General features: G+C 37.3%; 2 protein-coding genes across 2 annotated transcripts; one reads left to right on the plus strand and one right to left on the minus strand.

Annotated features, from left to right (window-relative positions):
• The first annotated feature begins 1,231 nt into the window (after positions 1-1,231).
• LOC113738040 (uncharacterized) lies at positions 1,232-3,312 on the plus strand. Its single transcript, XM_027265196.2, has 4 exons — positions 1,232-1,482; positions 1,583-1,638; positions 2,544-2,610; positions 2,704-3,312. The coding sequence occupies exons 1-4, from the start codon at positions 1,348-1,350 to the stop codon at positions 2,782-2,784; spliced, it is 339 nt and encodes a 112-aa protein (XP_027120997.1). The 5' UTR covers positions 1,232-1,347; the 3' UTR covers positions 2,785-3,312.
• A 138-nt stretch (positions 3,313-3,450) lies between these two features.
• On the minus strand, positions 3,451-9,813 carry LOC113738039 (uncharacterized). Its single transcript, XM_027265195.2, has 13 exons — positions 8,585-9,813; positions 7,836-8,250; positions 7,088-7,763; positions 6,643-6,683; positions 6,243-6,311; positions 5,748-5,848; positions 5,502-5,580; positions 5,183-5,281; positions 5,014-5,082; positions 4,865-4,914; positions 4,688-4,769; positions 4,493-4,587; positions 3,451-4,067 (listed from the first exon to the last, which is right to left on the minus strand). Exons 1-13 carry the CDS (start codon positions 9,052-9,054, stop codon positions 3,941-3,943), a joined length of 2,373 nt encoding a protein of 790 aa, XP_027120996.1. The 5' UTR covers positions 9,055-9,813; the 3' UTR covers positions 3,451-3,940.
• Positions 9,814-12,973: the final 3,160 nt, after the last annotated feature.

Below are 12,973 nucleotides of genomic sequence, written 5' to 3' on the forward strand. Positions count from 1 at the left end.
AACTCATTGTACTTGAAAACTAACTCCAACTACGTACCCTAATGCAAGTAAAACTCCACTCAGAAATCGAGTTACTGCTGCACATAATAACTATAAACACCATAAAATAAAACTGGATTATGAATCAGGTTTAATTTATCTCTCATAATAATGCCAAAATTGTTACTATTACCAATCAGTACAAAATTTATCCCCGAGTATATTGCAACAATTACTTAAAAAGAGTAGTGTGTGGTGGGCAAATGCAATGCTCTATCCGGTTCCATGTGCAGATGAAACAATTAGTTTGATATTCCATCACAGCACATTTCTAGATCCACAAAACACAGAAAGATGACGAAACAAGTATTCATCTATATATCAAGTCGTGAAGGAATATATACAGGTATGAAGGGTTGCTTGGGGCCTATCCTCTGCTCAAATGTGCTTACAACTCCAAGGACTTGGACCTAAGATCATGTTTGACAACACCTACTTTCTTACCTATTTGATAAAGGATTAACTTTTTATACACTATTTAAAAAAAAAAAAAAAATTATACACTGACAGTGTAGTAATTTTTTTTATACTAGCAGTTATGATTATATGTCACATGTGCATATTTTGAATTTTAAATGTAAATTTATGTTATATAACATGATTTAAACCTATTAGTGTAAAGAAAATTATAAAACAACTTACTTTGCTCCAGCTTTGATTGGAGTAGCATGTAGTAATTCATCCATTCTTTCATACTGAAGTTGTATAGTAGTAGAAATTTTAGTAGTAGTCTTTGATAGATCTGTTTGTAATGTAAAAAAGTTTGGGTTCTTTCATCCGTGTATACAATGTCAAATTTTTTGAACGGTGAAAGAAAAATAAAAATTGTAATATAAAATAGTCATACACGAACCCTTTTATTTTTTTAAAAAAACTATAGTTTATAACTCGTAGATTGTAAATCCCTAACCAGTTTGCATAATTCAGAATACTCAGCTCAATTATTATTACTATCACAATATGAATTCCAACGAGGTTTTATCCAGTCAAGTTCAATTCAGGATCAGTCTAGATGTTCGTAATAAAAATAACAACTAACAACAATCATAACAATAATAAAATAGAAAATAAAAGTTAAAAAAAAAAAAAAAAAAAAACGTCAAAAGGCCCAAAATTATGTGAGTGAGAAGGCCCAGCAGTTGGCCCAACAATTCCAACATCTTACCGTGCAAAATCCCCAACAAAACAGGGCATTCAAAAGACATGTAGGCCTTGCTTGATTAACGAATTCTCCATCCGCGAGAGAGCTTTGGAAATTATCGTGAAAGAAATTGGAGAAGAGGGAAAGGGATTAGGGCAGAGGAGAAAATGGAAGCGGAGGGAGGAGATGAAGGAATAGAGATGGTGGTGGACTCCAAGGACCTGCAGCAGCAGAGCAAAGCCCTCGACAAGCTCACTGACCGAGTCGAGGATCGTCAACTCGACTCAACCCGGGTTCAGGAGGTGCCAACCCACAATACCCGCATTCTATTCATTTGTCTTCATTCTCCAATTTCTGTTGTTTTAGTTAGCTTAACCTCTGGTTTACTTTGAATTAGTTCAGGCTATGGCGTCAATTGCTGCATCCAAAGAAGCTGATCTTCAAGCCATGAGATTGAGGTTGGAGCTATTTCTTTTTCCTTTTTGATTTTTGTACGTTATTTCGTTAGTGGAGCTGGAAATAGAATACAAATGCTTCTCTGTTATTATTATTATTTTAATAATTTTTTTCTTTCGATGGAATGGAAGATGTAATTTGTAAACGTGGCTCTGTGGTTGTAAAACATGTATAGACATAATTAATTGGTATTTCATGCTGGATTGAGATTCATACTATTCTACTGCATCATATAAAGTAAATAAACAAAGAAATAGTTTTTGGGGAAGCTTGAATTGCCTGTGGGGTGTAGAGAAAATGAAGTAATGTGGCTCCTTGGCTTTTTCTTGGCCTCGTGATGAATTCTTACGTAGTTATTATAGTGACTTACAACATGAATCCGCAGCATGTTTGATTTTATATTCATGTGATATGGCCATGGATTCTGTCTAATTATCAAATTTGACAAGCTATTTTGTGTCTATTTAGATATCTTATAAGGTAAGCTTAATAATTTTGTTGGTTTTTCTATTCTCAACCTACCCTGCTGTGTTGTTCTCAGAACGTTTGTCTGCAATTAGCTACAGGACTACAGATTTGGTTTTTCATGCCATTGGAGGGCATAGTATCATGCTTCATTTTACCATAGCTCAAGTATTCAAAACTTGAATTATCTTTTGCGGCCTTCTTCAACATTTTTCCTTTTTGTTTAGATTTTTTTTGGCCAACTTTTTTTTTCCACGTGATCACGTGGTTCAGCTTAAAGATCTGCTTTACAAAATTTCTCATCACAGATGCAAATGCTGTTCTTTTAATGATTATTTTCTAGTGGTCAGCAGTAATTGAAGTTAAGCCAGTTAACAGTGTTTAAAATGCGTTTGTACTGTGGGGTTATATGTAGCTTCTCAACGTTTTGTTCCTTCTGCAGGGAAAAGGAATTAGCTGCAGTCAAGATTAATCCAGAACATGTTGATATAATTGCCAATGAACTAGAGGTCCATATCATTTTTTGTTTTCGTTTGTGAATTTGCAGCCTTTGCTTTGTGCTCCTTTTTTTTTAACAATATATCTTTAAAACTTGCCGACAGCTGGACAAGAAGGTGGCTGAAAGGACTTTGCGTGAGCACAAAGGCGATCCTGTTGCTGCCATTCGAGCTCTACTTAACTAAATGCTGCCATTCGAGCTTCAAAGACGAGTTTACTGGATCCTGCTGGCTTTTCTTACTTGTGTTTGGGGCCATTACGAGACTTGAGCATGCTTTCAATCTCTCAAGTGTCCATGCTTAGCTGTGCATTTCCTGCTTGTAAAATTGTGCCGCAACATCGGTGAAATTTATGCTCGGAGATTTTTGTTTTTTGTCAATTAGTACTTGTTTATTTTTGTTGATTTCTCTTTTTCATGTAATGAGAAACCCGGTGAAAGGCATTCCAATCACGTGGGTCATCAACCTGCACTTTGGGTCATCATTCAACTGGCATTTCTCCTCTAACTGCAGATGAACAGAAGTTGTCCGTCTATGTGCCAAACAGCTTCCCTTGCATGACGAAAGTGAGAGTGAACTAGAGTAATTTGTGTTCTAAAATTCCCTTGCTTCATCTCCATCCCCAAACCCGGGCAGATATTGATTGTTTGTGGTTCTGTAAAATTCGTAATCTGTGATATATGCAGTATGAGTATGCTCCTCCTTGATGCGCCATGGTCTTCTTATTCTAGTTTCTTTAAGCTACATCTCAACTGAACCTCATTTATAGCTACTCTCCCAGATAAGGTCTCAAATTTATTAGGCAATTATGCTCATCTAGCTCGGAATATTGTCAGAGACATATTTATCGACTTTGTTGAAATAATACTAATTGCATCAAAAATCACGAAGCTACAGACAGATCTCTTCAACGGCAAAATCAGAGTATCAGTTGGACTTGTAGAGTTCCTAGAGTTTCTTGTTTTCTATACAGAGATTTTGATTGCTTTGAAACTGTTAAGATCCCATCCATCTCTGAATGAAATCTGTTCTGCTCGTACAACAAATTTGCCAGTGCACACGATGGACATGCTTGAGAGGTCATCGATAGCACCAGCAATTGGATACAATCTACCAGTGTATGACATGCATGATTTGACAGGCTTCACAAATGACAACTTTCTGCATCAAACTTTCTTGTATTAGCAAACATCATATCGACCAGCCCTTGGGTTGAGCTTTTTCAACATTGCAAGCAAGCATTCATGGCAATGCCATAATCATCAACCTGCCACCAGCGTTTGTTACCATGGAGAGAGAAGTGGGTGAATGTTCCAAGCAAAGAGCAAGTTATACGACGTGTCTACAACTCTTTCTGACTGCCATCTCCTGTGCCAGCTCGTGAGGCCTGAAATTGAATGGCAGACTGTCTTTGCATATCTCTAAACCTTTCAACTAGTTCTTGGAAGGTTGGACGGTTCGGCGGTTCACTGTGTTTGGGAAAAATCATTTACTTTCATATCAGTTTAATGCACACAACATCAAATAGAACTAAATAATATTCCCTGAAACATTAAAACTCAAGATAATAGCAGAAGACTGGGTACTCAATCTCGACAGTATGACAATTTCGTTGATAAATTCAAAATGTCATGCAGACATCGATGGATCAACCTACAGTATAAGCGGAGCTTTGAACTAGGAAACTACGAGATCGCCCCATCCTTAACATATGAAATTTAGCAACATGTCCATTTTAGTCCTATTAACTAAAACGTAATGCGCACACATAACAGATGCGATAAAGATTTCATCCTTTCTTCATTCAGCCGCAGATTGCTAAGAAATACTTGTCGCATCTTATCAAACAAAAAGAAATAAAGAAAAAGAAGATTCTCAGTGCCAAGGTACAAACCTATGCCAGCAGCTCTCAACTATTGCTGCCCACTGCGGATCAACGTCCTTAGGAATGTCAAGTCGTTGATTCATGAATCCTACAGCTCCAATTACCTGGAGAAGTACCGAAAAGGTGATTAAACCTACACGACCAAATGCTCTTTCTATCCCCACTTTTTAGGTAAGCTATTTCATAGAAAGATAAAACAAGTACCTGCATAGAGTTGAGGTTATCCCAAGGGATCTTTTCAGTGGCAAGTTCCCACAATATCACCCCAAAGCTGTATATATCCGCCCTAGATATTTTAAAGTAAAAAAAAAAAAAAGTTAATCAGCAATATTTTATGTATATGGCTGCATATGCATTAAATATTTTCTGGTAGAGACATACTTCTCATCCGAGGGTTCATTTCGAAGAACTTCTGGAGCCATCCATTGAGGCTGAAAGAAAATGAAGTATTTAGAGCCTCAGTCAACCCGGAAACTACAACTGATCATGTCAGTATAGCAAAAAGGTTAATGCATGTTTTAATTCAATACCGTTCCTTTCCCTGTCTTGGTGGTCAGGTATGTTTCTCTTTTAAGACGTGACAGACCAAAGTCGCCAACCTGTGTAACAGCAAATTCAGGTTTTCACGAAACTCAATTCAATAAACAGTTTTTAACATCCAAGCAGGAAATTAAGCAGCTAGGGGACCTAAATCCACACCTTTACAGTCCAGTTCTTATCAACAAGAAGATTCGAAGATTTCAAATCTCGATGGATAATAGGTGGGTTGCAATGATGAAGATAATTCATGCCTCGTGCCTGAAAAAATAAAAATTACAAATCAAACAGTATAACGAAAACACTTCTCCCACCAAAAATAAAAGGTCAAAAACCTACAAGCAAAAAGAAAAAATTTGGCTTTAAGCCTCATAAATCATAATAATTGCAGTTTGGCACATGTCCTGCTTCTCCATATCAAGCTAGAACATGGGTCTGTTAACCAACAACATTCACAGTATACGGACTTTGAATTACTCACTACGTCCAAAGCCATGTGAATACGACGTCTCCAATCTAATTTGCCCATATTCCTTTGTAGTAACCTAAATAAACTTCCACTGCATCAAAAGAGGAAGAAGAAATTCATAAGTCATTCAGCCAATAAAATTTTCTAATACATTAACATGCAGAAGTTCATGCAAGAAACATGGCTCGTTAGCCATTTCTTCTCAGAATAGATAAAATAAAGTGTAGAATGTATTATAGAAGGAATTGGAGAACGAACCGAGGCAGGAACTCTGTTACAATGCAGAGACGTTCAGGTGAGGTTACTGCACCCATGAAAAGCAGAATATTTGGATGCCGCAATCTTTTCATGAGAGACACCTAAACAACACGACATCCATGCATCAGGTAGATGCCCACGTAGCAGATAACTTTTCAGGAAAATAAGAAAGGAAGGAAAGGGAGCACTACAAGTGAACAAGATCAGCATCCAACAAGTATATACACACAGGATTCTAAAGCTATCCCATCTATAGATACATGCCTGTGTGCACATAGACTAACATATCACACAAACAGATATCCAATTGTTAACTCGAACTAGCAGCAATACTCAAAGGCAAATTAAGCTAACAATAAAAACTGGAATGATATTCTTTTACCATAAAGATCATTTCTAGCATCTTTTGAAGAGTATTTGCAATTTAAACACATAGAAAACTTTTCAAGTGTATGGACACAAGAAGCCACGAATTAATGAGAACACATTACTCACCTCCTGTCGGAAGGAAAATATCGCATCTTCAGAATATTCTTGCCTAGAGAACACCTTCACAGCGACGTCCTGCATAACAAAGGCACTACAAAATTATAGCCATTTTCCAGCATCCTACTGGTCTAGAAAGGATATCATATAGAAAAAGAAAGAACACCAATCATGCAAAAGTTTTGATGGCACTAGCTTCCAGACTTAGCTTATAACCTAATTTAGGAGTAAAGCCCTGACTTCTGGAGCCAGGGATTTACATGCTGTCAATTTAAAACAGACACACTTTTACTTAAATTATGCTATTGGAAAGCCACATCTTATTTGAACTGTTTAATTTGGATAGTGACAATTGTTCTTGCATTCTCCTAGTAACAAATGACTAAAAGAGAAGAGCTAAAGAACATACTGATCCATACCACAGAGCATGGTATACAGTTCCACATGAACCTGCACAGGCATAATGCAGACGATGTTAAACAAAGAGAGATAAAAACTCAGACAATATTAAACACTAATAAAGCGGAGGGGCTAATCAAAATGTTCCTAAAAAAAAAAGAACCTATTCTGAATTTGTAATAATCGGTGATAATGCATATAGTCTTGATGTCTTGTCTCCTTAAAACTGAAGGACAAAAGTACAAGCTTATTAAATAGATCCTGTTCAAGGAAGGATACAAGGAAAAGAAACAAACAGTCACGACCAAAAAGGTTAGACTAATGATTTCAAAAAGGTAAGACCAAAAATGCCATTTCCTGAAATTACAGCCTTCTAGGTACTTAAAGGGGGTCGTGCATGCATGAAGATTGAGAAAACTGATATAATAGAACCCGTAAAATGGGAAATTGTTTACCTTGCCCAATCTGTTCCCCAATTGTCAAGTCTTCCCACAAGATCTCATAGTCCAAGCAGTCATTATCCATGTCAATCTTATTTACAGCACTGCTGCTTGTACTTCCACAGCTACTAGCGCTACTGGTGCTGTTAATGTTAAATGATGAGGACCAGGAGCCCGAAGCCTCATTATTAACCATCCTGTTAGTTTCCTGATTGTCTGGCTTTGCTGGAACTGCAGATGTTTTCTGTTGATCCAAGTCATTCTCTAGGTCATTGTGTAACCATGGCCAGACAAAACGAGTAGCCTTTGACTCAGAGTTCTCTCGATCATTTCCTTTCCACGGCCAAGTTAAACCAGTTTTACTGATCAATGCCTCTGCCTTTGATGTAATGATCTTAGAGATCCCCGGTTTTCCTTCACCCTCATCCCCTGAACCTCTGGAGTTGTTTCCAGGGGAGAGCTCCTCATAAGTAGCTTGAGAAGATTTTCCAAATGGTGAAGGGTGCAAATCTGCTCGTGGTGTACTAGCTCCACTAGAAGCCGCATCCTCTCTATGGTCAGAGAGGGCAGCATCTGAGATACCATGATCAGAGAGATGATCAATGCTATTGTCTTCACTACCACCCTCATGATCAGTGCTAGTGTCTCCTGTCCTTATTTTTGACTTCACCTTGCTGCTCACTTTGGAAGCCTATATTCAGATTGTAACATCAGCATGTCACTAACTTAATAATAGATAATGTTTAAAACACTACAAACTAACCAAATTTGATATTTTCGAGGCAATTGCAACTTGAAGAGGCTGTTGAGGATCAAGCCCAAGTTTAGCAGAAGCAAGCATTTTAGGCCTACTAAAGCTTGAATTGGCTTCTGGCTGCCTTGCCCCTGACAATGCTGCCTTTGTTTCTTGGAAGGGTCTTGAATCAGTAGATACACAAATAATCCCAACCAGAGTGCCATCATCATCATAGAAAGGGGTATCAGTGGCAACAATTACAAATCTGTCTCCTTTCTTGTTCTTGACAGGGAACTGACCAGTCCAACTTTGCCCCATTGCCACGAGATCGATTATATTGCTGGCAATAGCATAGTCCTGGGCATCTGCCAAAAGCTCAACGGGATCCTGTCCTAAAGCTTCAGCTGCTGAATAACCATAAAGATTCTCAGCACTCCGATTCCTGCACTACAAGTTGCGTCAGTATTGCCCCATACAAGTTACCAAGTTTCAAATATCCTTCCTAGGTCCAAGATTTACAACACAAAAAAGAGGACCAAAGAAATAGTCCATCATTGCAGTTTCACCATCCAAGCCACATTACTTCTGAACATTTTTCACTATGCAGTTCAGATTTTCAACCGACATATGAGCATGGTAAAGAGCCAAATAGTAACTACTGAAATTGGTACGATAAGGAAGATAAAAGGAAACCTTATGACATAATAAATACAGCAATATTAACAGCAATAGCAACTACTAATGCTATGAATTCCATTTCGAATCGAATTACTCACCAGTAAATAATACGACGATTAAGATCAAATATATGCACAGACTGCTCCATTGACTGCAATATATTCAAATACTGCTTATCAGTAAATTTTACAGCAGTCGGCCCACCACCGCCACCAACAGCAGCATACGCATCCCTACTCCTACTTTCCCTTCTCAAAGGTGAGGAATGCCGAAAAGAAGCAGAACCCTTTTTCCACGCGGCCACTATGCCACCGTCAAAGCCAACAGCACCACCACTACCCAGCCGCCGCGGCCCACGAGAACGCTGAGGAGATATAGAATGAGACCTTTGTTGCTGCCTCTCAGATTTCTCATCAGTGGTTGAAATCATCAGCTTAGACATCTCTTGCTTCAAATGGGCATGCCCTTCTTCCAATTCTTGAATCTTCTTCAGCAGCTCCTCAGCTGGGGGTGTTGCAGCTGCTGCTCCTGCTCCAGCTGCAGCCGATTTTGTCCCAATATTTTCCATTTTCCGGCTAATTTAATCGCAACCCACCTCAGAAAATCCAATCTTCTACCATAATATACACAAAAATACACCCAACTTGACTCTTGCTAAAATCGTTAGCCTTTCGTGCTCAAAAACACAAAAAGAAGAACATATATCACTCTATTTTTTGGAAGGATTGCTTTCCCAACTAATAAATGGATCTGAAAACAATTCAAAAAAGAGATTCAACCTCTGTAAGCATGTTTATCCATACTTTCATGAATTGGAGCTGAAAAAAAGAGTTGATTGATGGGTCCTCAAAGGTCAAGAAAAACTATTTAGTACTGTACCATTTTGGGTTCTTTTTTCTCTCTCCTCTGAGGACTTTTTTTAAAATGTAAAACAAGAATTATTAAAAAGATTTAATCAATGGATTGTTGCGAAAATGTCTACTATATCTGGTTTATTGTTCACCCTCTTCTTTTGTCTTGGACGCGGGTGGGCGGTTCTGGATTTTGGTGGCTTCTTCTTCTTTATCAAATTCATCCTCTGCCAAGCTGACCACTTCGACCGGTTTTTTGTTTATAGTGATGACCGCCAAATTCAATCCCATTCTCCGTGGTGGCGCGTGATGTGCACGCAACAACTGTCTCCCGACTGCTTCGCGATGTATCTGGCTCAGACAGAGAAGGGTAGGCTATGGCGCGTGAGGTGTTATTGGCCCACATTTCAAATTAAAAGGTTCAAGCAACTAAATCCAGTCTGGTTTTTTAATGCCTCCCATCTCTTTCTTTCCACATTAATTTTTCCTGGGGAATTTGTTTATAAATGGCCATATGTTCGTTGGACTGACTTTGAGTACACCTAAGAGTCAAATTACCAATTTGCCCACCGTTGAATCCATCTAAATAAATATTGTATTTAATGGCAATTCCAAATGCCAAGATTTGATGCTTAATTCAACTAAAATAAAACTAGAATAAACTGAAGGATAAATAAGTGGTTGAAAGTTATCTGTAAGGACAACACGCAGAATTACGAAAGATGTCTAAGTATTTATTTGAGTTCAGTCTGTTTGAATTGTTATTTTTTAGAGTTTCTGTTGAAAAATTTACGTGTGATGCATGTGAAATTATATATTTTTTAAAAAAAAAAAAGTGATTGAAAAATATATTAAGAAAATAGTAGCAGTACTTCAAAAGCTTTTCCACGAAAACTTGTCTAATCCGGGAGCTCAAAAGATCCACTAACGTCATTGTAAAAAAAGTAGTGGATGCAAGTTGTTTGTTCTTTCTTGTAAAGAGAGTCAAGTGGAGGTTCCAAATCCAGCCTGAATATAAGGGTAGGATTTGCGTCCCACATAATTTTGGTCGTGAAATTTTAATAAGTTTAATTTTAGGGTGTTTGACTATTTGCAAATTCCTTCCTCGTGGCTGTCCTGTAAGGTGTAAAGAAGAAAAAGAAAGAAGATGCCGTGTGGGAAAATTGGTTAAGAGAAGAGATTGGGGATTGGGACTGGGATAAATCAGCAAGAAGGTTGTCTAAATCAGTACAAAGCGGAGTTTACCTTTCTGGGTGTTGGATATGTGCAAGTAATATTATACCACATATGGACAAGCATTTCTGTTCCCCAACCTTCATCACCAAGGAACCAAATTATTGCTCGAGCAAGAGAAAGCAATGCAGGTTTTGCACTGCCTTCTTTACTTTCTTTTCTTTTTGCCCTCAGATGACCATCACGTCTCCAAAATCCAAGACCCTCCTGCATCATCATCATACAATTATCCATGTTACTTCGATGCAAAGAATCCCTCTTTTTTCCCTTTCACAGAAAAAGAAAAACCAAAACAAAAAAAAAAAATATATATATATATATATATATAAAACTAAAAGTGCAAACCAAGGCTAGGTGGCACCGTGCTTGATTTGATTAGAGGATGATTGTTACTTTGTGCTATACGTTTTATTCATCTTTTCTTCAATTCTTATCCCCAAATTTATTCTGGGTCACTTTCATTTCTTGAAGCAAGACACAAGACAGATTGATTTATTCTGGGTCTCTCTCTCTTTTTCTGAATTTTTTTTTGTTATTATCCATTTTCCGTGCACAACAAGATTGTGGTTGGATGCACATAAGTAATGATAGGCATCACGGGAATGAAATGAGAGTAATTGATTGATTATGATATACTACTACTACTACTTCCCAAACAATTTTACTACTTAAAAAAAATGAGGAAGGAAGGAAGATGATCATTCAATTTCAATGCATGATACCCATTTTTCCTTTTGGTTCAATAACAATACCAATAACATCCTTCTCTAGCTAACAAGAAGACGTCCTCATCTCCAGGAGTCGAGATGGCCAGACTAGGAGGTCAAAAGTGGCTCTTAAGAGTTCGTAATCAATGCAACATATAGCTAAAGATGAAGCCCTCTCCAAGGGCTTCAGCAATTATCTTTTTTGTTATATAATAATAATAATTGTATAATTTAATTTATCTTATTTTACATGAATTTCACCGACGAATGCATGATAGAGGAGGGATTTCACTTTCTCGTAGACTATTCCGCAGCTGCTATATGACCCCCGCCCCGCCCAAGTGCCCAAGTGATAAAAATTGACGGCTGAAGAAAGATGCTAATGCATAAAGCATCAGTCAATTCCTCGAACGGGAATATACCGTAGAGGGGCCCAGAATAGAAAAACCAAAAGCTATAAGCATCTACTACTATCTTGGAGACACTACTATGGACTGACTTTTCTGCCCTCAATGAAAGGCAAGTGGGTCGGTAGTGCTGTTCCTACGACTCCTCACTTTTTAACTTCAATTATATGTTAATCATTCCATTAGAGCACTATTCTGATCTGCATCATCATGTCATGGTGACGGTACAGTACTACTAAACAGGAATTCGTGCTCTTTTTGTCCTTTACTAACCAGGGAAAATTGCTCTCCTTGAATCCAAATGGAATTGGCTTGGCCACCACATGTACCATTAGGTAAACGATCAAGGGTTCAAACCTTATTTTCTATCAATGTGTCATTATATGTGACTTTTTTTAAATCTATACGAGAGTGCATGATGCATTCGTATGGTTCGATGGTAGTTCAAGAGTTCTCTCACGAGAATTGAGTAACACGAGGTAGTCAAGAGGTCTGCGTCAAACTGTTTTTTTTTTTAAAAAAAAAAAAATTTGAATATTTCCTCAAACACATTTCTCAATTTTTTATTTTTTACTTCACATACATTAGTATGTTTTTCAAACAAAAAAAATCATAAAATTCCAATCCAAACGGACTAAAGGTGCATTTGATAAAACTGAAATCTGAAATCTAAATTCAAAATCCATTAAATTATTTAATTGTTAAATATTAAATCTAATACATTTGAGTGTATATCACACTCAGTTATAAACGAATAGTTTATCACTTAATTTTGGGAGCAAATTTTACTTAAAAAATTCGATACCACTTAATTAATTCATATGTCCAATTTTTTATTATCAAACGCGTCTGAATATATTAAAATCTAAATCCATTAAGTTTAAGTGCTAAATTAGATTATCAAACAGGAGCCAACTTTCAAAACCTCATCAATGGTTCTCTTCTTCATAGACAATACTACTAGTTCCATATCCATTTTCTATCTGCAATCTACTTCAACTCGTGCAGAATCCACACTTGCTATCTTGACCAAGAATCTGCTAGAAGAGTCATAATCCGCATACTTAATAGACTCTGAAAAGTTATCTTCCACCATATTAAGGGCATGTCACCAAGTGTTAATTACGACTAAAGGAAGTCTATTAATTTCATGAACCTAAAATTTTGTAAAAGTAACATTAAGTTCATGACCACTCCGCCCAGATCCATCACTTGCATTTGCTTATCTCCTGGAAGATGGATCGAATACATAAATTAATCTAGGTTATGCAAATTTACCAAAAAGTCCT

The sequence above is a fragment of the Coffea arabica genome, chromosome 3e (assembly GCF_036785885.1).
Source record: "Coffea arabica cultivar ET-39 chromosome 3e, Coffea Arabica ET-39 HiFi, whole genome shotgun sequence".
Classification (NCBI taxonomy): Eukaryota; Viridiplantae; Streptophyta; class Magnoliopsida; order Gentianales; family Rubiaceae; genus Coffea; species Coffea arabica.